The 24001-nt window shown below is 47.9% G+C and overlaps 1 protein-coding gene across 1 annotated transcript in view; it reads left to right on the top strand.

Annotated features, from left to right (window-relative positions):
* Positions 1-24001, top strand: part of LOC102987306 (WD repeat-containing protein 49-like) — a 111072-nt gene that overhangs the window by 60814 nt on the left and 26257 nt on the right. Inside the window, 4 exon segments of the mRNA XM_024125814.2 lie at positions 10645-10726; positions 10729-10752; positions 20305-20456; positions 22495-22597. Of these exon segments, the coding sequence (XP_023981582.2) occupies positions 10645-10726; positions 10729-10752; positions 20305-20456; positions 22495-22597 (361 nt within the window).

Genomic DNA, 24001 nt, shown 5'->3' on the forward strand with positions numbered 1-24001 from the left:
GGGAACCAATCCCTTTACATTGGCTCATTGCCTGGTTACCAGCTCATGGTCTGCAGTAGATGCAACCTCTGTCTGACCCAGGGGCATTCTAACTAGAACACCTAGTGCCAGGCACTGTACTAAGCTCCTTCCCTGTATTCTTTTATTTAATCTCCATAACTGCCGTCAGTAAACTCAAGCACAGGGTAAGTAACTTGTCCTCAGGTATTGTTCAGGCCTTTTTTTTTTTTTCCTGTATTGAAAGAAACCCAAACTCAAACTGACATAAGCAAAAAGGACAATTTTTTTGGATGTCTTATATAACACGAGAAGGACAGGAAAGCAGCTTGGTGTCCCCCAAGATGGCAACGAACCCAGCCTCGTACGGCCTCGCCACCAACAGAGCCTGGCTGATACTCAACCACCCCTGGGAAGGTTCTCATTGGCCAGTTTGGCCCATCTTTGGCACCATCATGATCCACCTGACCGAGGAAGGGCAGGGGCAAAAAAAACCTGGCAGTGCCCATTCAAACCACATGATCGGTGGACGGGAAGGGGTGCCTTCCAGAAGTGGGAACAGGAAGAGGGGGATTACTGATTACAAAAAGTGAAGAATGGCTACTGCCCTGAGCCACGCAACGTGGAAATGGAAAGCCAAGAGCTTGAACCCAGGTCTGCCTCCAAAGCCTGTGCTTGTAATCCTTAGACCCACGGCGAGGGCATCACTTGGGAGTGTGTCAGAAACGCAGAGACTCAGCCACCTCTGGAACTACTGAATCTGTCTGCCTTTGAAAAGAGCTGAGGGTGACTTGTGTCCATGTCAAGTCCGAGGGGCATTCGTTAATCACGATAATACTATTTTTTTGCTAATTTTTTCCCTATCTTTTCTATATTAGTCTCTTTTTTTTAATTAAGTTTTTCTAATTGAAGTATAGTTGATTTACAAAGTTGTGTTAATTTCTGCTGTACAGCAAAGTGATTCGGTTGTACATACGTATACATTCTTTTTTATATTCTTTTCTGTTATGGTTTAGGACCTTGTTGTTTATCCATGCTCTATATAATAGCTTACATCTGCTAAACCCAATCTCCCACTCCATCCCTCCCCCTACTCCCTCCATCTTGGTAACCACAAGTCTGTTCTCTCTGTCTGAGTCTGTTTCTGTTTTGTAGATAGGTTCATTTGTGTCATATTTTAGGTTTCACATATGAGTGATATCATACGGTATTTGTCTTTCTCTTTCTGACTTACTCCACTTAGTATGATAATCTCTAGTTGCATGCATGTTGCTGCAAATGGCATTATTTCATTCTTTTTTATAGCTGAGTAGTATTCCATTGTGTATGTATGTGTATGTGTATATATATATATATATATATATATATATATATGCACCAGACCTTCTTTATCCAATCATTCATCAGTGGACATTTAGGTTGTTTCCATGTCTTGGCTATTTTAATAGTGCTGTTATGAACGTAGGGGTGCCTGTATCTTTTCAAATTATAGTTTTGTCCAGATATGTGCCCAGGAGTGGGATTGCTGGATCATCTGGTAGCTCTATTTTTAGTTTTCTGAGGAAGCTCCATCCTGTTTTCCACAGTGGCCGCGCCAACTTACATTCCCACCAACAGTGCAGGAGGGTTCCCTCTTCTCCACACCCTCTCCAGCATTTGTTATTTGCAGGCTTTTTAATAGTCTATTTTTATCATTGTTTTGTAATAACTTGCCACTTGAAGAACTTCTTCTTAATTCTGCACACTTACTTTATTAAACTTCATCCTTATTCTGTGAAGCTCTTGAGAGCAGGTTGAAAAGCCCCATCCAATAATTCAACATCACCACCATCACATTTAATTTTCAAGTTGATCCTGGTGACGATTCCTTACCTGAGTTTGGCGCGTACTAACTTATAAAGCATTTTCACATTTGTCAGTGGTTCTGAGTCGTGGCTGCCCTTAGGGATTTTCTGGGGGACTTTATAAAATCTGATCACTACCTGGGTCTTGCCCTCAGAGATTCTGACTTAATTGGTCTGGGATAAAGCCGGGGCATTAGGGCTTTTAAAAGCTCTCCCAGGGGTTGTAGTATGTGGCCAAGATTAAAAGTACTGTTCAAGGGGTGTGGCCCAGGTATTTGTATTTTTTAGACATCTCCCAGTGACTTTAACTTGCAGCCACGGTCGAGAACCACTCACATATATTCATTGTTTGACCTTCATGGTAGCAGGTGAGGTATGCACGTGCACACCCCCATTTTACAGGTGAGGACGTGTTAAGTCTAGAGAAGTTTGCCCATCAGGTCACTTAGCTGGAAGATGTGGAACCGGGACTCGACTCCAGTTTTTCTGACCCAACGCCTGTATTCTACCTGCCATCCCCTAGACTTGGGTTGGTAAAGCCCTATCCCCCAGGCCCTGGGGCTTGTTTGGGGCCAGCCTCATCTCAAAAGGAGATTCTGACCCTCGAGCAGAATAAATCTCTGAACCATCGTCTCTGACCCCAGGGCGGTGAGAAGGTCGGAGCCGGTCGAGTCTGCCTTGATCTTCTTTGTGATCGCTGGGTGGGGTCCCCGCACATCCGGGTGGCAGAAGTTAGCTGCAGCAGCCTGAGAAAAGGACAAGCGAGGAGGCCAGACACAGACACGCATGTCCACTCCCCAGCCCGGCCCAGCGGACAGGAGGAGCGGGAGTCTGGGAAGACAGGGCTCGTGTGTTCCGCACCCAGAGGGTAGTTAGGACCTGGGTCTCTTCCTACGCGAGATCTTGTCCAGGTATTTCATTTGCCGGGATGATCTTTACCTTTTTCTCTTGGCCCTCCGAACCGCCCTCGCCTTTTCTCACTCTTCCTCCCAGCTCCAACCCCAGCCCCACTCTTGGAGGTTAAGGGCCTGGTTTCACCAAACAGCGCATTTGTAATGAACAAGATATTTAACACCATCTTCGGCGACTCAGAAGTCAGCCGCCCACGTCGTGACAGCCATTTCTTTTATGAAGCCTTTGAGCCGAGCTGCGCCCGAGCATTTCTGAGCTTTGGGGAAAAAGCTGAAATCTTAGGGTCTTTGTCCTCCTGTCCTTTAGAATCTGGTTCCAGCGGCCACTGAACATCACGGAAAATCCGTAAGGAGTCGTGTCCGAGATCTCAGCCACCTCTGAAACACCACCCTGCTTCTTTCTTGACAGGACTCTGACAGAGGCCCCGTCCACCTCTGATTCGTAGCTTTGGAACTCACACGTATCTTTCAAGGAAAGCCTCTTTTATCAATTTCTGATTCACTGACATTTAAATCACCAGGATGTTAGAAAGAGATGTGCTGTGAGTATGAAGTTTCCTGGGAATTTTCATTCGACTCTCCCGGAACTGGAGAATTGTGGTTTTTCTAGAACGGTCATGGATAGGAATCCTAAGAAACTGAAAGTCAGCACTCAGAGACTGAAGGCGCTCTGAACTCAGTGTTTGCTGTGACAGAACAAAAAGCAATGAATCCGGAAGGAGGGTCTCTGGGTTCTAGCCCTGGCCCTGCCCCCCTCAGGCCTCAGTTTCCCCTCCAGTTCAGTATGGAAGTTGGACACAGGGGTCTGTCCAGCTCAGATCCACAGACCCTCATTCTGCTGTGAGGCCCCTGTCCACCCCCCCCTCCTTCTCACATCACGGAAAGCCCGGGACACTGCAACTGCTGACAGCTCTGAGCCACTGTGAAGTTCCTCTAGGGACCTAGGTAGCGCTGCTGTAGAAAGAATCACTCCATCCAACCCCCAGTCATCATCGCCGTACGGGTAGTTTCTCTGTGTTGGGTGCTTATGATGTGCCCGGCATCGTACCAAGATGAGACTATGGAGGAGCCTTTGGAGCAAAACTCCTGGAAGAGTTGCCTCTACTCGCCCTTTCCTAGGCCTGCCCTCCCAGCCCGTCTAAAACACACTGGAACCCGGTTTTGTCCCCTGCCGTGCCACCAACATCCCTCTCATAAGGGCCACCAGTGCCCCTCGTGCGGCTACATCAGTGACCGACCCTTAACCCACTTGCTCTCTTAACACCTGAAGCCGCAGGTCACTTGGCTTCCTTCCTGCACTTCTCTCACTCGGCTTGAGGACTCCAGCCACTCTGCGTTTCCCTTTCAGCCTGCTTGCTTACTCCTTCTCGGAGCCCCTCACTTGCGCCCCTGCGTGACGTAATGTCCGTGACGTAATGTTGGAGCCCCCAGAGCTCAGTCCTTGGTCCTCTTCCACATCCGCACCCCTCGCTTGATGACGTTGTCGATTCCCAGATGCACATCTCCGGTCTGGCCCCCGCCCTGACCTTCAGTCTGGTATTTCCAGCTGCCTTGGCTCTATCTCTCAAGGACTGCTCCAACGTGGGTATCTCACAGACATCAAAAGGAAACCCAAACCTGAATCCAGATCTTCTCCCTCACACCGTCTTGCCCGTCTCAGCTTGGCTCTAAGTCCACCCTTCCAGTTGCTCTCCCCAGAATCCGGTGGTCACCCTAGACTCCTCTTTCTTGCAACCTATTCTGACCTGTTGGCCCTGCCTTCGTAATACCCCCGGAATCTGGCCTCTTCTCTCCAGCCCCACTGCTGCCATCGAGCGAGACCCGTATCTTTCCCTTCCCTGGATCACCGCAAGGGCCTCGCTGCTCTCCCTGCTTCCATCCTGCCCCTATAGTCTATTCTCTACGCATCAACCAGAGATACGCTGTAAAACGAAAAGTCAGATCTGTCCAAATCCTCCAGGGCCCTTTGCGTGTCAGCCCGACCCTTACGTCTCTGACTTGTCCCCTACTTCCTTCCTTCCTTCTCTCTGTGCCAGTCACACAATTTCCTTGAATATATTTAGGATCTTTTCACTGCTTCGTCCCTGTTCTGGAAGGGTCTCCCTGCAAATGTCTGCATCGTTCACTCCCGCAGCCCCTTGAAGTCTTTGTTCAAATGTCATTTCTCAGTGAGGCGTCCTTGTCCGCTTTATTCTATATTGGAACAGCCCAGCCCCTGCCCTGGGAAATCCCTATGGCTCTTATCTTGCTCTGCCCTTGTTTAAATCCATGCACCATTGTAAAACAGTTATATTCCAATAAAGATGTTACAAAAGCAAAAAAAAAAAAAAAAAAAATCCGTGCACCTAATATACACCTTCTAACACAATATCGAATTCATCTATTCTGCTTGTTGTTTGTGACCTGCCTTCCCTCATCAGGAGGCAAGCCCCTCGAAAGCAGGGGTTTTGTCCGTTTTGTTCACTGTTTGGTCCCACACACTTAGACTAGCACGTGGCACGTAAATTGGTGCCCGAAAAACATTTATTGAGTGGGTTCCTTTAGGAAGTCAGAATTCATAACAAATCCATGTGTCTCCCAAAGCAGTGCTCTGAAGCATTTCACACCAGGAGAGCTGAGATTCTGTAATGACAAGCTCTCCAAGCGTTTCCTCCTGTGCCCTTCTCCTCCCGTCTCCCCGTCCGCCCCCCCGACACATCCCCACAGCGTCCCACACCTGTGTCACGCTCCGTCGGGTGTGTACTGTGTTTCCTCACATGCCTCCCCCCACACTCACGCACCCCCACCGTATGCTATAGCCCCAGCACCCCCAGCCCTGAGTGGCCACTAGAGACCACACCCTGTCAGGAGAAAAGGTAGATGGCTCACCCCATCCCACAACCCCCTGTAAATCAGTTCCAGTCTCCACTTCTGGTCGGTCCCCTTCCACAGCCCCTCAGGGACCCCCCTTTACACACTCCTGGACTTCAAAGCTCAGCTTCAGATCAGCCAGCTATTCCCAAACGGGATCCTCTCCAGCAAGAGGGAAAAACACAACAGAAGAGACCAAGAATGGCACAGAGGCTCTGCGGCCTAGGAAGGGCTTTCAAGTGCATTTGTTTACTTGCAGTGATGGAAGGCAGGACTTTCTTGCTTATTTTGGTTATTCATGAACATGAAAGGGGACATGCCTTGGTCAAGGTCATAGACCAGGCTGGGCCTCGAACGTCCTCTCTCCTGCAAACCTGAGCAGGGTCCCATTGTGTGACAGCATATCTGTGGGCTCCTACCACACTGAGGAAATGGTTGGAGGGGAGGGAATGAAATGTAGGCAGAGGTAAGCAGGAGAGGCCCCAAGGTCATCTCAGAACAGGAAGAGTAAAGGTCTGAGCTTTGGGGAGACACCCTCACCTCAGAGCTAACCCCCTGGGATGCTCTGAGCCCGTGACTGTGGATGTGGCCTCTGGGTCAGCCCTGAAGCTGCAGTGGCTTGTCAGAACTCACCCTCCACCAGGACCCCAGAACCTGAAGACTTAGCTGCTAGTTAGTGTTCTGGGATGTGAACCCGCCTTGGATCTGCTCTAGGTTTCCATGGTGATTGCTTAAACTTTTCATCATCCAGTCTTTCAGACCTTGGGGGAGAGCAATGTGCTCTGGTTTCCATGGCAACCACTTAAACATGTATCTCTGTCTGGCTCCGTTGGTAGAGAGCTGCCAGAGATCATGCAAATGAACTGGCTGCTCTCCCTTCGCTTAAAAAAATAAAAATAAAGTGACACACCTGCTTAGACGTTTCAGATCTCTGCTCATAACAAGAGGGGTGAAAGTGTCAAACCGGTGTTTGTGAAGGGTTTGCTGCATTGCTTTGACATTTCAAGTGCCCACCCAGATACACAGGCTCATGTTGCCATCTGAAGTAATTATCTACACTCAGCACTCGCCCTCCTCTCCCCTCTGCCTGGCAGATGAGAGAGCTGCAAGTTCAAGGCTGTTTACCTTCCTGCTGCACGCTAAAGGGGGAAGGAAGGACAGGGCCAGGGCCACCACCCGACCCAGCCCTTGGCCCCTGTGGGGAGGAGCCATGGAGAGCAGGGCCCTCCCCCCAACTCAGTGTCCGTAAACCGGCCAGGGGTGGCTCCGGACTCGGGTGACAGCCCCAAGTAACGTGGAAGTCACAGACCCCAGTCGTTCGGCAATGACTCGGCTTCTCTGTTGGAAATTCATGGACGGGAGAACAGCCACGTGACTCTGAAGAAAAGCTCACAAGGGGAAAGATGAGGGCTCGTTCCCCCACCCCGGACACCTGCGCAGTCCTCCCAACACACCCTAAACCAGAGGCCCTGAGAGGCAGTCACGGGCCCAGCAGCCACAGACAGGTGTAAAGCATGCTCTGAAGCCGGGTACCAACACGTACGATTCTGGCGGTTTCCAGTGAAAGCCAGAGATTTCCCACTTCTCCGGGAAAATCGGCAGGCCGACCTCAGTCCTACCTCACACGGGTCCGCTGGGTGGCAGTAGCTCCACCCTCGGGAGGTGAAGCCTCCGCCCGCTTTGACTGAACTTTTCCGAGTACCACATTCTTCTCCCTGAGACCCGGAAAAGGGCTGAGCTTATAATTTGTTATAAGAGGCACAAGACACAGACCAAACCAGTGATCCTTCGGCCAATTGCTGAAGTCACAAACGATGGAAGAGGATTCTTATCTGGGGGTAGGGGAACGGAGAGGGGGTGTAGACAAATGTTCTTCCACCTTCTCCCTCCAAGGTCCTTTAGGCACCTTCAAGGCTGAGGTCGGAGGGGGAAAGCCAGACGGGTGGACGGGAGACGCGCTGGTAAAGGGTATGATCATCTTCGGGTGACACTGTTACCAGCTCGGGTCCTTGGACCCTTTAATCAATAGATATTTATAAGAGGCCCAATGAGGAATTCAGGCAAGGCTTTATTGGGACTGCAGGAAGGGAGCGAAAACAAGTAACAGATGCCCTTGCACGCTTCCCGAAGCGGGGGAGATGGTTCCTTAAGTGGGGGGTGGGGTAGGGGCAGAGATCAGTGGGTCAGGCCCACAGTGGTGGCTCAGGTGGTCTGCCCACCCCCTTGGTGGTGCTGTGTGCAGGGAGCATGCTCAGTACGCTGCTTTGCCCTCCCCCGCCTCAGAAATGGCAGCTGATGGCCTTTTTGTATCTCATTGTTCACCACTGCCCCAGCTGGGCACCCATGTAGTTATTTTTAGTCCCTTACAGTTACTTTATATTTTTTTTCGGGAGGAGACTTTTATCTAAGTGCAAACACTCCAGTAAAGGGTCCCAGGTCCCAGGCTGTCTCAAGACCAACGTCTAAAACCTACAGGAAGGCCCTTGATCGTTTCTGTGTGATGCTTCTGTATGATGCTACTATTTTGACTCTACTGTTCAGTAGATTCATAAGCCCAAAAGTCATTTGACTAAAAATATCTGTCAAAATAATTGGAGGATGAAATTGGCTGGCTGGCTGATGAAAACCGATAGGCCCTGATTTAGGAGTCAGACGGTGCTCCTTGGCCCTACTGTTTTCTTTACGTCAAGTTTTTAACCTCTCCAGGTGTAAGTTTTCTTACCTATGAGGTAGCGGTAAAGGTGCTTGCCCCACTGAGTTTCTGTGAGATTCAGACAAGATTGCGTGTGGAGAGGCTCTGGCCCAGTGCCTGGCACGCAGTATGGATCTGGGAAAACCTTGCTTCTCCTACAACATCATTTTCATTCTTCAGACTATCTACAGTTTAACACCTGGGGTTGAAAAAGAAGAAAACACTAGTCATCACTGAAAGTGAGCCTGAGACCTTTAAAAATTAGTAACTTGTCAGAAAATTGACTGATCATGTGAAGAAACTGTGTTTTGTTTTTCTGTGAATATTTTTAGGGTGCATTATGGGAACGACAAACGGCCAAACAAAAGATGAAAGAGATAAAGGATGTTAGAAAAGGTGTCGAAGCAAGAAAAGGCCAAGCATTCCTCGGTTTGCCCCAAAGGCGAGCAGAACGTGATCAAACAGTTTTTCTCATCTATAAAGGAGTCAAGGTATTTTCATCTGTAAGGAATTTGCTGCTGACAGGTGGAATGGATCGAATAATTAGAGTCTAGGATCCTTATCTGCCTGGGTAAGTCTTTCTCCAACCAACGGTGCCCTTGACCTCGTAAGTACAGGAGAGCAGGACCAGGGATCACTAAGTCCCCTTTAGAATAACTTAAGAACCCCTGTCCAGAACTGATCTCCCAGACACACAGAGCCTGGAAAACTTCTGCTTGTGGCTGTTAAAGAGTCATTCTTTGGGGTTAATAAGGGACTCACTTAAAACGCGAATACTTTGCAAGGACAAAGAGATTGTGTGGAGCCATCATTCACTCAACGATCGGAAGGCTTTTCTGTGATCAGACCGCTATCTTCCCTACAATGAATGATGATCAGTTGTAGAGAGCGATTAGGGATTGTGATGTATAACCAATGTCCTTTCTGTGCACCTCACTCAGATGGCCCTAAGCTTACACTCACTTCTCCACTGGAGTTGTTTAACCCCAACTGAACTAAGGACCCTGCCACTCCTGAGGTGTAGCAGAACTGACCTAAGAAAACAGGGATTGTTCTGGAAAGCCTGGAACTGAGGTAGCAGGGTAGCAAACGGTTGCCATCACCCCCTCAATGTGTAATCATCCTCCTCCTTAGAATTGGGCCCCTACCTCTCACGTGTGCCCCTCCACAGCAAGTCTCAGTAACGCTTTCTTGGAAATAACAGTAACTGTCATTTTATTGAGCACCTACTTTGTACCGGGCATTATGCACCATATCCATTCTCTCTAATCCTCACATCAACTCCATTTACCAAGGAAGAACCTGAAGCTCAGAGGAGTTAAGTAACTTTTTGGAAGTAGCGGCAGACAGGTTTCAAACGCAACCTGGCTTCTAAAAGCCTGTGTCATTTCTGTTGATAAGTGTTGGAGAAGGAAGGAGAGGGGGAAATGGAGAGTTGATAGCGGGATTTGGGATAAGAACCAGTCATCTAGGCAAAGCCAAGTTTCCTTGCTGAACCTCTGTACAGGCATCACTTAGGAACTGCAAGGGGACCCTTGTCCCTCTCAGCCTGGGGGCAGTGCTGCGTGGCAGTGAAGCATGTGCGATCTGCTCCCACCTCTGTCCCTTTCTAGCTGCGTGATCCTGAGCGAGGGCTGCAGCCGCCATGCCCTCCTCTATAAAGGCAATAACAAGAATACCCACTCCTGGAGTAATATAATGAGAGCAAATGAGATCTTCCATGTAGAGCACTCAGCACAATGTCGGATGCCTAATAAGAAAGACAGAAACATGATTTTTCTACTCACTTCTATTACCTTAGACTCCCATGTGTCTGGAGACTGAGAACAATTTGCTTACTTTCCAGTGACTTGGTTATAAAAAGACATTGTTCTCTCCCCCTGGACTTCAGCCCTGCTTCCCTTCTCCCTACCTCCTCACCCGCCCACTACATACGCAGCCCTGAGCCCCTCAGGGCACTGTGATCCCTCAGAGCTCCTTAAAATAAACTCTTATTAAAAAGACATTCACGCCAGATCTGAATACTGCATAAAGCAACAACCTGCGTGGAATCTGTTCCAACCCCACGCTGCGCTCTTCCGTGTTTATTCCCTTTATCGTGATATTGTCAGCCGTGGGAGAAACCAAGCTCAGGGCTTCATCTCACACGGAGCTGTGTTGCTATAACTGGGTACTGTCTGCTTCAGACCTTTTATCACACAAGATATATACTTGTGTCGTTTCAGAGGGAGACATAACCCTCCTCAGGCTGAACAGAGCTGCCAAATCCGGGACAAGTTTAGTCTTGCATTTTTATTTAGAAATCGCAGCTAGAACTGCTTGGTGTTCATCTGTTCTTTTTCCATTCTAGAAAACCGACAGGTATGCTGAAAAGCCACACAGCTCCAGTGATCTACATCCATGTGTCTGCTGAGGATAACTAAATATTTTCCATATGCCCACTGACAACACTATTAAGGTCTTTGCCCTCATGTTTTGATGCATTATCCAATGCGGTTTCAGACAGAGAAGGTGTTCCCTTCATGTTTTCATTCCCCTCTCTGTAGCCTTTGGGGCCTCTGGATTAGCAGATACTCAAGTGTTATTTACTTCTGTGGATTTGCTTTGGAAAAGGAGAATATACAGGCAGTGGAAGGACAGCCTCTTAGAGAACTCTCTATACCTGGTGTTTTGTTGGGAGAAGTTAACATTATTGCATTGAGGCCCCTGCTTGCGTTCTGTCCAAAGACTCCTTTTGTCTTTGGAGAGTGCAGGTTGGGGGATGGAGAAGGGGATCTGGGGACAGAATGGGGACATAGGGAGGCACAGTCCCTTGCCACTAGAGGTTATCACCTTATCTTGTAACACACTAGGGCGAGTGGGCCCTTTCTGAAACGTTGTCTATAAAGCTTAGAATTTAAACCTTTCTGACCCTGGCAGCGGTAGCGACATTACCACCTTCATTTTGTTTGCCTTCACACCTCTTTTTCTAGCGAGGGTCCTGTCTACCTCTAAAACTCAGTCACTCTGTTATCTTTGGAACACACTATTTCTTATATAAAAAAACAAAAACAAAAAAACCTCACTGATTTATTTCATCCATCATCTCATATGCTTTTCCAGTGAATATGACACATTTTCATGACTCATCCACCTTCTTTTCTGGACTGTCACAGGGCCAGAGGGTAGGAATTTAGAACAGCATGAGTCAAAGGAATGCCGGAACCTTGGGAAGGAGATCAGATTCACTGCTGTGTACAGATGCATAAAACAGCTCACTCACCACTCACAGAAGAAAGGACGGATAGATGTTAAGGGCTGAATCGTGTCCCCTCAAAATTCCTATGTTGAGGTCTTAACCCCCAGTACCTTAGAATGTGACTGTATTTAGAGATAGCGCCTATAAAGAAGTACTGAAGGTTAAATGAGGTCATGCTGGTGGGCCCTAATCCAATACGACCAGTGTCCTTACAAGAAAAGGAAGTCAGGACACTTGGACTGAGAGGCAACCGTGCAAGGACACAACAAGAAGGTGGTTATCTGCAAGCCAAGGAGAGAGGCCTCTGAAGGAACCAAACTTATCCACACCTTGATTTTGGACTTCGATATCTTGCTTCACACTATATAAAAAGGTTAACTCAAAATGGATCATAGACCTAAATGTAAAAAGAGCTACATCTACAAAACTCTTAGAAGAAAACATAGGAGTAAATCTTCATGACCTTGGACTAGGCAATGATTTCTTAGATATGATATCAAAAGCACAGGAGACTAAAGGGGAAGAAAAAAACGAGTTGGACTTTCTCAAAAATAAAAACTTGTGCTTCAAAGGACACTATTAAGAAAGTGATTAGACAACCTACAGAATGGGATAAAATATTTTCAAATCATATTTCTGATGAGGGACTTGCATTTAGCATACAAAACTCAGCAATAAAAGCACAAATAGCTTAATTTTAAAATGGGCAAAGGACTTGGACAGAAGTTTCTTCAAAGAAAATATTCAAATGGCCAATAAACACAGGCCAAGATGCTCAGCATCATCAGTCCCTATGAAAATGCAAACTAAAACCACAGTGAGATACCACTTCACACCCATCAGAGTGGCTAAAATCAAAAGAGAGACGATAGCAAGTGTTGGCAAGGATGTAGAGAAATTGGAGCCCTCATGCGTCGCTGGTGGGAATTCAAAATGATGCAGCCACTTTGGAAACTATCTGGCAGTTCCTCAAATGTTAACCAGAGTTAACATACGACCTAGCAATTCCACTCCTAGGTTTATACCCAAGAGAACCGAAAACATCTGTTCACACAAACACTTGCATATGAAGATTCATAGGAGCATTATTCATGATAGCCAAAAAGTAGAAATAAACCAAATGTCCATGAACTGAGGAATGGATAAATGAAATCGGGTACATCCATACAATGAAATATTATTCAGCAAGAAAAAGAAATGAGCACTATCACACGCTACAACACGGAGAAGCTTGAGAAGCTTCAAGTGTTAAGTGGAAGCCAGTCACAAAAGGCCATGTATTGTATGATTCCATTTACATAAACTGTCCAGAACAGGCAAATCCATAGAGACAGAAATGAGTTTAGTACTTGCCAGGGGATGGGGTGAGGTGGGACTAGGGAGAGGCTGCTAATGGGCATGGGGTTTCTTTCTGGAGGAATGAAAACTTTTTGAAATTAGATAGTGGTCAAGGTTGCACAACTCTGTGAATATGCTAAAAGCCACTGAATCGTACGCTTAAAAATGCAAATTCGGTAGTATGTGGGTTAAATAGCAATAAAGCTGTAATTTTTTTTTAAAGGAGAGAGGGGAGAGAGAGGGAGAGGGGAGTCAAGGATGGCACCAAGAGTTTAGGCCTGAACCGAACACCGCAGTGAGGAAGATGATGGGTGAGAGGAGTATAAGGTCAGAAGCCCAGTTGTGGATGTGCTGGAGAGAGTCATCCTGAGTTGAGGGGAGATGTCAGGGCTGGAGATATAAATGTGGGAATAATCAGCATTTAGATGGAATTTTCAACCATGAAGTAGATGAGATCATAAAGGGAGCAAAAGTGGGCAGAGGAGAGAAAAGCCCCCAAGACTGAGCACAGGTGTGATGCTCTGGGATTTGACTGTCTGGGGTCCAACATGGCTTCTGCGTAGTGAACTTAGAGTCTGGCTCACGGCAATGAAGAGGACATTTTATACAAAACTAGGTGTTGAGATCACAGTCAGGGATCAACAGGACCCAAACTCGATTCAGTTCTCCAAGAACATTTGATTAAAATGGTAAGATTTATGGACTTTAGTTTCTGATTTATTTTGAAAATCAAATGTATGCAAAGGCATCCGCCAAGGCCACAAAGTTGGAGATTTCACTTTTTTTTTTTGAAATTTGCCACCATCAGATAATCATAATTCCGTATGTGAGGACATGTTTTCTATCCTATTTTCTTTTCCTAGTGCCTCTCCATTTTCTCCCAATCTAAACTCATGATTACAAGATTAGCATCTCGCCTGTGATGATTCAGGCATATTGAATCACTTCCCAAAGTGTGTTTAAAATATATTGAAATCCTATCTTGGAAATAGGGTGTGTAATTTATTTCAGAATATATTATTTCTATCAAATAAAAACTAATCAACTAGGAACCAAACAGCTAAATTTTCATCATGCCTGATCAAATTGTCTTCGTTCTGTGATTGATTTTTTTTAGCCCAAATATTTCATGTCTCTAAATCATGGGGACACACGAAAGGTTTCAGGAGTCTGCTGGTTTCTGGCATTCTCTAAAGAAGAGTAAAGTGACAGATTGAGATTTCCATTTTTACTTGTTATTTTCTGTGAATTTAATACTGCACACCACAAAGAGAGCTGTTTTGTGTCAACAGGAATTAGGACGGAAAGAAAGTTATTTCTTGGAAGGAAGACAGCATGGTGTATTAGTTAAGGTAAGACTTGCCACTGTAACAAATTAACTCCATATTTTCCGTAGGTTGAAACAACAGAAGTCTATTTCTGTCTACTGTAACAATCCGGTACCAGGGCTCCTGGTGAGGGGCGCTTTTTCTCCCTTCAAGAATAGGGCTGTCGCCATATGGGGGTCCCACCTTACTTAGGTTCTCAGATTCCTCTTAATCCAGGTGCAATGGGTATGAGAATAGAGAAGGCATATCTGCCTCTTAAAAAATCCCAGCCATAAATGATACATCACTTCCTCTCACATTCTATTGCTGAGTTCATGACTCTGGGTGAAAGGGAAGCTGGGAAATACCTTAGTCCAGTAGCCGCTTCCCAGTAACTTTACACTGTGGACCGGGAAGCAAGAGATTTGGAGGAGGTGGGGCAGAATGCCTTGGAGACAGACAGATTTGAGTTTAAATTCTGAAACTACCACAAACTGGACGACCTCGGGTGAAGTACTCAATCCTTCTGAAATAAGTTACTTAATTCTTTGAGACATTGGTTTACTCTTCTGCCATATGGGAGAAAGGGTCGTCCTGTAGATTAGTTGTGTTCATAAAAGATAATTTATGAACTGTGCTCACCGCAGAGTAGTTTTACCTGGTAAGATTCTTTTTTCTTTTTTTAAATTTATTTTTGGCTGCATTGGGTCTTTGTTGCTGCGCGTGGGCTTTCTCTAGTTATGGCGAGCTGGGGCTACTCTTCGCTGCGGTGCACAGGCTTCTCATTGTGGTGGCTTCTTTTGTTGTGGAGCACGGGCTCTAAGTGCACGGGCTCCAGCAGTTGTGGCACGTGGGCTCAGTAGTTGTGGCTCACAGGCTTAGCTGCTCCTCGGCATATGGGATCTTCCCAGACCAGGGATCCAACCCATGTCCCCTGCATTGGCAGCGGGGTTTTTAACCACTGCGCCACGAAGGAAGTCCCTTACTTGGTAAGATTCTTTTGAGTCAAAGGGACAAAAATCTAACTGAAACAGTTTAAGCTGAAAAGGGAGAATTTGAAGGACTCAGTACACTATTGCTGGTTTAAAGACAGAGGAGGCAACAGGATGAGGGATGTAGGCGTGTAAGAAGCTGAGAGAGAGAGGCCAACGATCAGCAAACCGACAGGAACCCATCCCCCCAAACACAAGCAACAGGGTTCAAGATGGCAGCACAGGAATATCCTGAACTTATGTCCTCCCACAGACATAAACCTACAACTGCAGATGGAATCATTCCCTCAGAAAGAGATCTGAAAACTGCATGAACAGAGCCTCGCGAGAAAAGGTAAAAGGACACCATTGAGACGCGTGGGAGAGACAGAGATACGGGCCCACCAGGGAAAACCACACCCCAGCTGCACAATTGGGAGGGACCCCAAAGAGGTGGAGCTTTCCCCTGAGGAGTGAGGGATTCGAGCTCCACATCAGGCACCCCAGCCCCCAGATCCTGCATAGGAGAGATAAGCTCCCAAATCACCCGGCTTTGAAAACCAATGGAGAATAAACCCAGGGCAACTATAGAACTGCAGGCAACAAAAACCCCGCTCTTCAAAGGCTCATGCACGGGGGGGGTTCCCTGGTGGCGCAGTGCTTGAGAATCTGCCTGCCAATGCAGAGGATGCAGGTTCGAGCCCTGGTCCGGGAAGATCCCACATGCCGCGGAGCAACTAAGCCCGTGCGTCACAACTGCTGAGCCTGCGCTCTAGAGCCCGCGAGCCACAACTACTGAGCCCACGTGCCACAACTTCTGAAGCCTGTGTGCCTAGAGCCCGTGCTCCGCAACAAGAGAAGCCACCGCAGTGAGAAACCTGCACAACGCAACAAAGAGTAGCCCCCAATCACCGCAACTAGAGAAAGCCCACACACAGCAACTAAGAGCCAACAACGAAGACCCAAAAATAAATAAATACATAAATAGATTTATTAAAAAAAAAAAAAGGCTCATGCACGGACTCACCCAACCTGAAAACCAGCACAAAAACACCAGGTTGAAAAGTGTATGTTTCATAGGTGAAGGGCACCCATTTACTAATCTTCAAGTGTCTGCTGAAGAAGCAGGAGTCATTTGGGATGCTTCCTGGGGATAGAGTCACTGGCAGGAGGCATTTACGTGACCTCAGGCTTCCTTGCTAAGGCCAGTGCTGGTGGGCACCATTTTGGAATTCTCCATGTGACCCGGTAGCACCAATGGGCATGTCCCACTGACAGCCCCACCCACCCTGCATCCTGGCAGCCTCTCACAGCCAGCTGAATGACAGCCAGCCCACCAGCACTCCGCGGCAGCCCCATGACAACAGGAGGGCACACATAGCCCATGTAGGGGACACCCCTTAAGCACCTGGCTCTAGTGGCCAGGCAGGATTGCACTTCTGAGCCCCACAGGACAGCTCCTAAATAAGACCAGGCCTTCAAGACTGGGAGAGATAGCTAATTCTTAATACGTATATATATACTTAATACACAGAGAATTAGGCAAAATGAGGAGACAAAGAAATATGTTCCAATTGAAAGAAAGAGACAAGACCTCAGAAAAGATGTTCAGCATCACTAATTATTAGAGAAAGGCAAATCAAAACCACAATGAGATATCACTTCACACCTGTCGAAATGGCCATCAGCAAAAGGACAAGAAATAACAAATGCTGGAGAAGATGTGGAGAAAAGGGAACCCTTGCACGATGTTGATGGGACTGTAAATGGGTGCAGCCACCGTGGAGAACTGTATAGAGATCCTCACAAAAACTAAGAATAGAACTACCATATGACACAGCTATTCCACTTCCAGGTATTAATCCAAAAATCATGAAAAAACTAATTCAAAGAGATATATGCACCCCTATGTTCACTGCAGCATTATTTACAATAGCCAAGACATGGAAACAACATAAGTGTCTATTGATGAATGGATAAAGAAGATGCGACACACACACACACACACACACACGATGGAATACTACTCTGCCATAAAAAATAACAAAATCCTGCCATTTTTGATAACATGGATGGATGCAGAGGGAGTTATGCTAAGTGAAATAAGTCAGGTGGAGAAAGACGAATACCATATGATTCCACTCATATGTGGACTCTAAAAAAAAGAAACAAAGCAAACAAAAGCAAACCCATAGACACAGAGAACAGAGTAGTGGTTACCGGAGGGGAAGGAGTTTGGGAGGTGGGTGAAATGCACGAAGGGTCAACTGTATGGTGATGGATGGTAATTAGGCTTGTGACGGTGATCACTCTGTGGCATGCACAACTGTCAAATTGTAATACTATATACCCGAAACTTATATAATGAAAAGGGGGGAGAAATTATTGGTTGCCGAAACCAGATCCTGGGACAGACGGACCCGTGGGCAGCTGAGCTCGCAGATGGCACTGTTGTTCCCATGCTGCATGCCTGCACATTGCATTCCTGCTCCTTGGCTCGCGTTGGTCTCATCAACACCTCCTGCTGAGTGGCCTTCTCCTTCCAAATGGCCAGGACCCGTCCAAGCCCACAGCCCGCACTCACATCCCAACTCTACTCTTACTAGCAGCTCCAGCCAGAAAAACCTAAAGGAAGGGCACGGACTGACCAGGCTCAGATCCTCTGTCCAGTACTTACAGTCAGAGAAGCAGCTCTCTTAACAGAAGACAGGAGTGTGCTGGACAGACAGTAGCTACATCCGGGGTGCTTCATTTATTGTCACTGTTTTTATTGGGGGGACATCACTATGAAGAGCTTCTCCCTACCTTTTCCTTTCACTGACCTTGTCAGGGTCTCTCTATAGCATCCCAACTGAGATCACTCTCCCCAGGCTCCAGAATTGCCCCTGTCCGCCCCTCATCAAAACCCTCTTTCTCGGGCTTCCCCGGTGGCGCGGTGGTTGAGCGTCCGCCTGCCGATGCAGGGGACGCGGGTTCGCGCCCCGGTCCGGGAGGATCCCACGTGCCGCGGAGCGGCTGGGCCCGTGAGCCACGGCCGCTGAGCCTGCGCGTCCGGAGCCTGTGCTCCGCAACGGGAGAGGCCACAGCGGTGAGAGGCCCGCGTACCGAAAAAAACAAAAAGGAAACAAACAAAAAAAAACCCCTCTTGCTCTCAGTAATGTTAGCTCATGAACTGAGAAGAAATTAACATGTAAATGGATTCCCATTGGGGTACAAGTGACTGATAAGAAGGATGTGTGTTACCTTTCTACCCAGAAAGAAGAGAATCTTCAAACAAATCAATTCTCCAGATTGGGGCCAGGGGGTGGGAATGCCCCTTGAACAAGCAGCCTTCAGGGTCACTATTTCCATGGGATTATTTTACTTTGATCTCTACTGTCACCCCCATGCTGACCTCCTAGGATACGTTGCTCCCCCTTCTATGCCGTGATCTAAAATCACAGATTAAAAGGTAGGCTGGAACTCTCAAAATGAGTGTGTTAACTCCTGCGGAGAACTAAAGGCAAATCAACAGAATAAATACAAGAATTAAGAGTCTGACTTAAGGGGTAAAGTCTTCAAATCTCACAATAGCTGACTTGCTTCCTAGAGTCTCAAAGGAAGAAGGAAGAAGCCCCATCCAAGCACACCCCACCCAGTTCAATCTTTAAATTTTCCTGTGTGCTCTGGAGGCAGATGGGCCAGAGGGTGACTCCTAGGTTAGTTACTTACTAGCTCTGTAAACTTGGCTGAGTCACTTAACCTCACTGCAACTCGGTGGATAATGCCTCCCTCCCATAAGAGCCCATCGGTTTGCTAGGGCTGCTGTAACAAAGTGTCACAGAATGTGTGGCTTAAACAACAGAAATGTGTCCTCTCCCAGTTCTGGAGGCTGGAAGTCTGAAATCAAGGTATCGGCAGGGCTGGTTCCCTCTGAGTGCTGTGAGGGAGAATCTGTTCCATGCCTCCCACCTAACGCCTGGTGATTTGCTACAACCTTTGGCCTTCCTTGGCTTGTAGAAGCATCACCCTAATCTCTGCTTTCATCTTCACATGCTGTTCTCCCTGTGTATGTGTCTGTCTCCAAATTTCCCTTTCTTATAAGGAAACCGGTTATATTAGATTAGGGGCCACCTATATGAGTCATCTTAACTAATTACATTTGCAATAACCTTATTTCCAAATAAGGCCACATTCTAAAGTACTGGGGGTTATTCAACATACACATTTTGGGAGGACAAAATTCGACCCACAACAAAGAGTAAAATATACAGCCTTTAACACAACACCGGCCACATGTTCACACACTAACCAAGGCTGCCTTTGTCATGATCGTGATCTTCCCAGTTTTACACTTGACGCGTCCCCTTCTCCCCAGGGATGCCGCCGTCCCTTGCAGCTCTCATCAGAGATCACAGTATCTTAAGATCCCACAAGAACCATGGCATGGCTTGTGTGCCAATTAAAATAAATGATTAACAATAATGTTATTATTCTAACCATATTTATACCATTTTCTAGCACTCTATCTTTTATTAAATTTTCAGATTCCTTAAAACAATTCTATAAGGTAAGTACTATTATTTTTCTTCCCATTTTACGGACAAAGAAACTGAGGGAAAGCGAGTGTAGTAATTTGCCCAAGGCCACCCAGGCCATTAGGCAGTAGACCTGGGATTCCAACCCAGGCAGGGGGCTTATGCTCTCAACCAATAGTTGCCCTGAGGTTTATAGCCCGTGTCCTCCAGTGGTGGGTTTTGAGGAACTGTAGTAAGAAATGGGAGCATAGCTGGGGGAGAGCAGTAGCTCTGAGCCACAGGTCAGACCCATGCTGTGAGCCCCCGCTGTGGAAGCTGGGTCCATGGGAAGAGAAGCCATCTCCTCATGGGGGAGTAAAGCACATTCTGGGGTGGCTTGGCCGCAGAGTCCCTGGCGCTCGGGCAGCTTCGGCCTGGCAGAGGGGCTCAGGAACTTGGTGCCCACTTTGTGCTTCCTTTACAAACAACAGAGGAGAAGAAACCCCTTTTACGACTTTTCATTTGGATGAGACGGGAGCGGGGCAGTGTTTAAACCTCACTCAAGCCCAACCAGACCCCCCAACAGGTGTCGGCTTTGGAAACCCAGCAAAGCAGGCCGTTCAAGAGCTCCCATCTCTTTTTTCCTCACTTCCTCCTCAGATCTGGGATCTGGAGACCAAGAGCTGCTTGTTTATCGCCTCCTCCAAAGCCAGCGGTATTCGGGGCCAGCCCGGGGCCTGCCTCTATCTCCCCCTCCCCAGAGCCCTGTGTGTGGCCACGGACACTGTCGCCCTCGTGCACCTGAGGCTGAGGTAGGCCCCGAGCGCTCAGCTCTCCAGAAGGTCCTGCAGAGCCCAGTGCAGCAGTAGTCGACCTTCTACTTAATGATCCACAGCTAAGGTCTCTGTGTGAGCCCTGGGCTGTACGCCCCGCATCCTATCTCACAGTGTCTGTTTGGTGAGCTCTCTTTAACATTCCCACTAATTGCTCTGACACCACCTGCCTATATTATCCAAAAGTCTGGAGTCTACCCCTTGAGCCCTCTTCTACCCACCAGCCCTCCCCCGGTAGGAAATGGTCCTAGAAGCCCCAGGGTCTGCTTGTTCAGTCCCAAGGCATCAGCCTACTTGCAGCGCCAAGGCTGCAGTGGTGTTCACACCCAAGACCCCCTCCCCCAAGCAGGGCAGCCACCCAGGGACACACAGGGGCACTGCCAGGCCATCATCACAGCCAGGCCTGGAGGCAGGCTCCTTCACTCAAGATGCCAAAGCAGCCAGCTGAAAAACGGGAACATCAGTCAATCCAACTGCTCTTTGTTCTACACGACATCACTGTGTAGAACAAACAGCCTGTTGGATTGATTTTCTTTCTTTCTTTTTTTTTTGGACCCAAGTGTCTGAAATTCCACCTCATGGCAAAAACAGCCTCATTTCTAGCGCCAGCACTTAGGTGCCAGATACTGTCTGCCAGGCCCCGCTCTGTCACTCGGGAGCTTGTGATCTTGACCAAGTGAGCCGACCCTTCTCAGCCTCCTGCTGCTTCCTCATCTGTGAAGTGGGCAGACTGTGGTCCCGAAAGTTCTAATCGTCCTCATGCTAAGTCCTGTTCTTCCTTGAAGAGGATTCTCCCACACCAAGAATCTTCTGGCACTAAGTCTGAGGTTTCAGAGCCCCCCAGATGTCTCTTAGCGGCCCAGGCTTAGGGCTGACCGTTGCAGGGCACTACAGAGAGCGAAGGCTGGCCACCAACGTTCGGTTAGTCAGTGTCTACTGCATGCCAGCCTCCTCCAGACATTGTACATCCTTTCTCACCCTTCCTCTTCACAAAATTTCTCTAAAGGATCCCATTTTACAGGTGAGGAAATGGGTTCGAAGGCTTTGGGTGGCTTCGCTCCAAGGGCGGTCCGTTCTGTGTGCTGACCTCCCAGACGTGGCTCAGGGGGCAAAGCCCAAGGGCACAGGTGGGTCCTTTGCACCTGGGTACCCATAGGAGGCATGCTGCAGGCCCCCCCGGGACCTGGCCTGGCCTTGTCCCTGCTGTGAGGGAGAAGCACTGCCATTGAGGCTTGAGCACTGCCATTCAGAATGGGATGATATGGTTTGTGTTTGTTTGGGGGAAGGTAGACATTAATAGGGAAGAAGGTCCACTCTGCGGTCTCACAAAATCACACTCCTCCTACCCCAACAAGGAGGCGTGGCATCAGTTTTCACGGTTAGTGGCTACTCTTCATTGCACGCCCATTATGTTATGTGAGGTTCTGTGCTAGGGACATTACTTCAGCCCTCCCTATCCATGGGTTCTACGTCAGCACATTCAACCAACCATGGATGGAAAAAAAATTTTTTTTGATTCCAGAAGTTTCCAAAAGGCTGAAGTTGAATTTGCCACATACCGGCAACTATATACACAGCATTTAAATTGTATTGGATATTATAAGTAATCTGGAGATGTATATGAAAGGATGTGCATAGGTTATATGCAAATACTATGCCATTTTATATAAGGGACTTGAGCATCCGTGGATTTTGGTAATCTAGGGGGTCCTCAAACCAATCTCCCATAGATATGGAGGTACCTCTGTATATATGTTTTCTCATCTAATCCTCAAAACGATGCTTTAAAGTAGATACCATTATCCCCATTTAACAGATAAGAAAATTACAGTTTTGAGCAGCTAAGTGACTTGCCCAAGGTCCCAGACCCCATCATTTGAAATCAAGACTACCCTCTTAACCATTCTTTAATAAAGCAATCGATGCCTCATCCTGGGTATGCGTGTCACATACTCAGTTTGGGTTTTCATCCTCTCTCTCTCTCTCTCTCTCTCTCTCTCTGTTTTTCACGAGCAAGATCTCCCCTCGAGCCTCACCTGGTGGTTTCCCACAAAGAGCCCGTGGTGTGCTGCCAGTACAACCCCACCTTCAGGCAGGTGGTCAGCTACTCAGAAGCATCCGTAAGTGTCAAATCTTGGTCTCTTTAGCAACGATGCATTTGCAAGTGTGGCCCCACTGTCTTCACCTTGGCGGAGAGCAGAGTGTTCTGGGGACATTCTGTCCCTGGAAGTAGAGAACGGGTGGCTCAGTTCTACTTTGCTGATCACCTAGTAGTGTTCGGACACTCTCATGTGAACGCCACATGGAAGAGCTCACAGATTCTGCGGGGGCCTGTGGCGTAATTTGGAAGGACCATCTGGTCCTGTGGAAAGGTATTATTTCAAGACAATTTTCTCGTGTGGTGTAGGATGATCCATTCGACGACCCGAATCCACCGTGACTCTAATCCAGGGAGGAGGGCTCAGAGCATGTCACGTCCACTTCCCTCTCACCGGGGCTCGTGAGGACCACGCTGGCCCCAGCCTAGCGGACCGGCGCAGTGTCTGGTCCACAGGAGGGGCCGTAATCAGTAATCATTGCTCCTTGAATAGGGAACTAGAGCAGGGAAACACGCACACGCCATAACTCATGTCCTCCTGTCCTTGTGGTAGCGGGAGGGCACATCCCAAATACACCCACGATGCTGAAAAGTTCTGAAATCTTCTCATATGCGGTTCAGTTACTTCCTGCATCAGTGGCCTAGGTTCCAGCATCGCAAGTGAGTGTCCCGGGCCATGTGGCCGCGCCCTCTTTCCTTTTTCCTGCCAGAGCCTGGCACACCCTGTCTTCAGGATTTACAGCATCGGGGACATCACAGCCCGGACACGTCCTCTTCGTGTGCACACTCACTTGAGCTGCACGCCCAGCGACACTCGACTGCCTTTGCATCTGTTCTTGTCTAGCTTCTGCTCCAGAAATGAGTGGTCACACATGGTTAAATACCAAAAGAAGGAGATCAAAAATTTTTTATGATGACTCAGTCTCAATTCATCTCAAAGAAGGCGGGTTCCCGCATAGTTCGGGTTCAAACTTGTGAAGAAGCATTTATCCTCCAAATTTATCAGCGTCACCTCTGAGTCCAAGGAAGCTAACCTCGTCACCTTCTCAGCACCCTGCACGTTCCTGCCCCTGGCTCTGTGCAACCTTTTCTCATCTCCACCCCAGGATTTCCTGCTTCCTCCTCTTTTCCTACACACACCTGAGCAATCCTTCAAGGTCCAACTCAAGTCCTCTCTCCGCCAGGAAACACTTGCCTTCGCTGCCCTGACTCATGCAGGCACCTCCCTCTTCCTGATCACCCACAGTTAGTGCCTCCCATGGCTGCTGGGGTGTGTTCTCACCTGCCCTGCTCTGTTTCACCTGTGTGAGCCTCGCCTCTAAACAATTTCTGCAGGCACTTGAGAGCAGGGATCAGAGCATCTATGTTTCCCTCTTCTTTCCTTTTTTTTTTTTTTTTTTTTTTTTGCGGTACGCGGGCCTCTCAC

The sequence above is a fragment of the Physeter macrocephalus genome, chromosome 13 (genome assembly GCF_002837175.3).
Source record: "Physeter macrocephalus isolate SW-GA chromosome 13, ASM283717v5, whole genome shotgun sequence".
In the NCBI taxonomy this organism is placed as follows: domain Eukaryota; kingdom Metazoa; phylum Chordata; class Mammalia; order Artiodactyla; family Physeteridae; genus Physeter; species Physeter macrocephalus.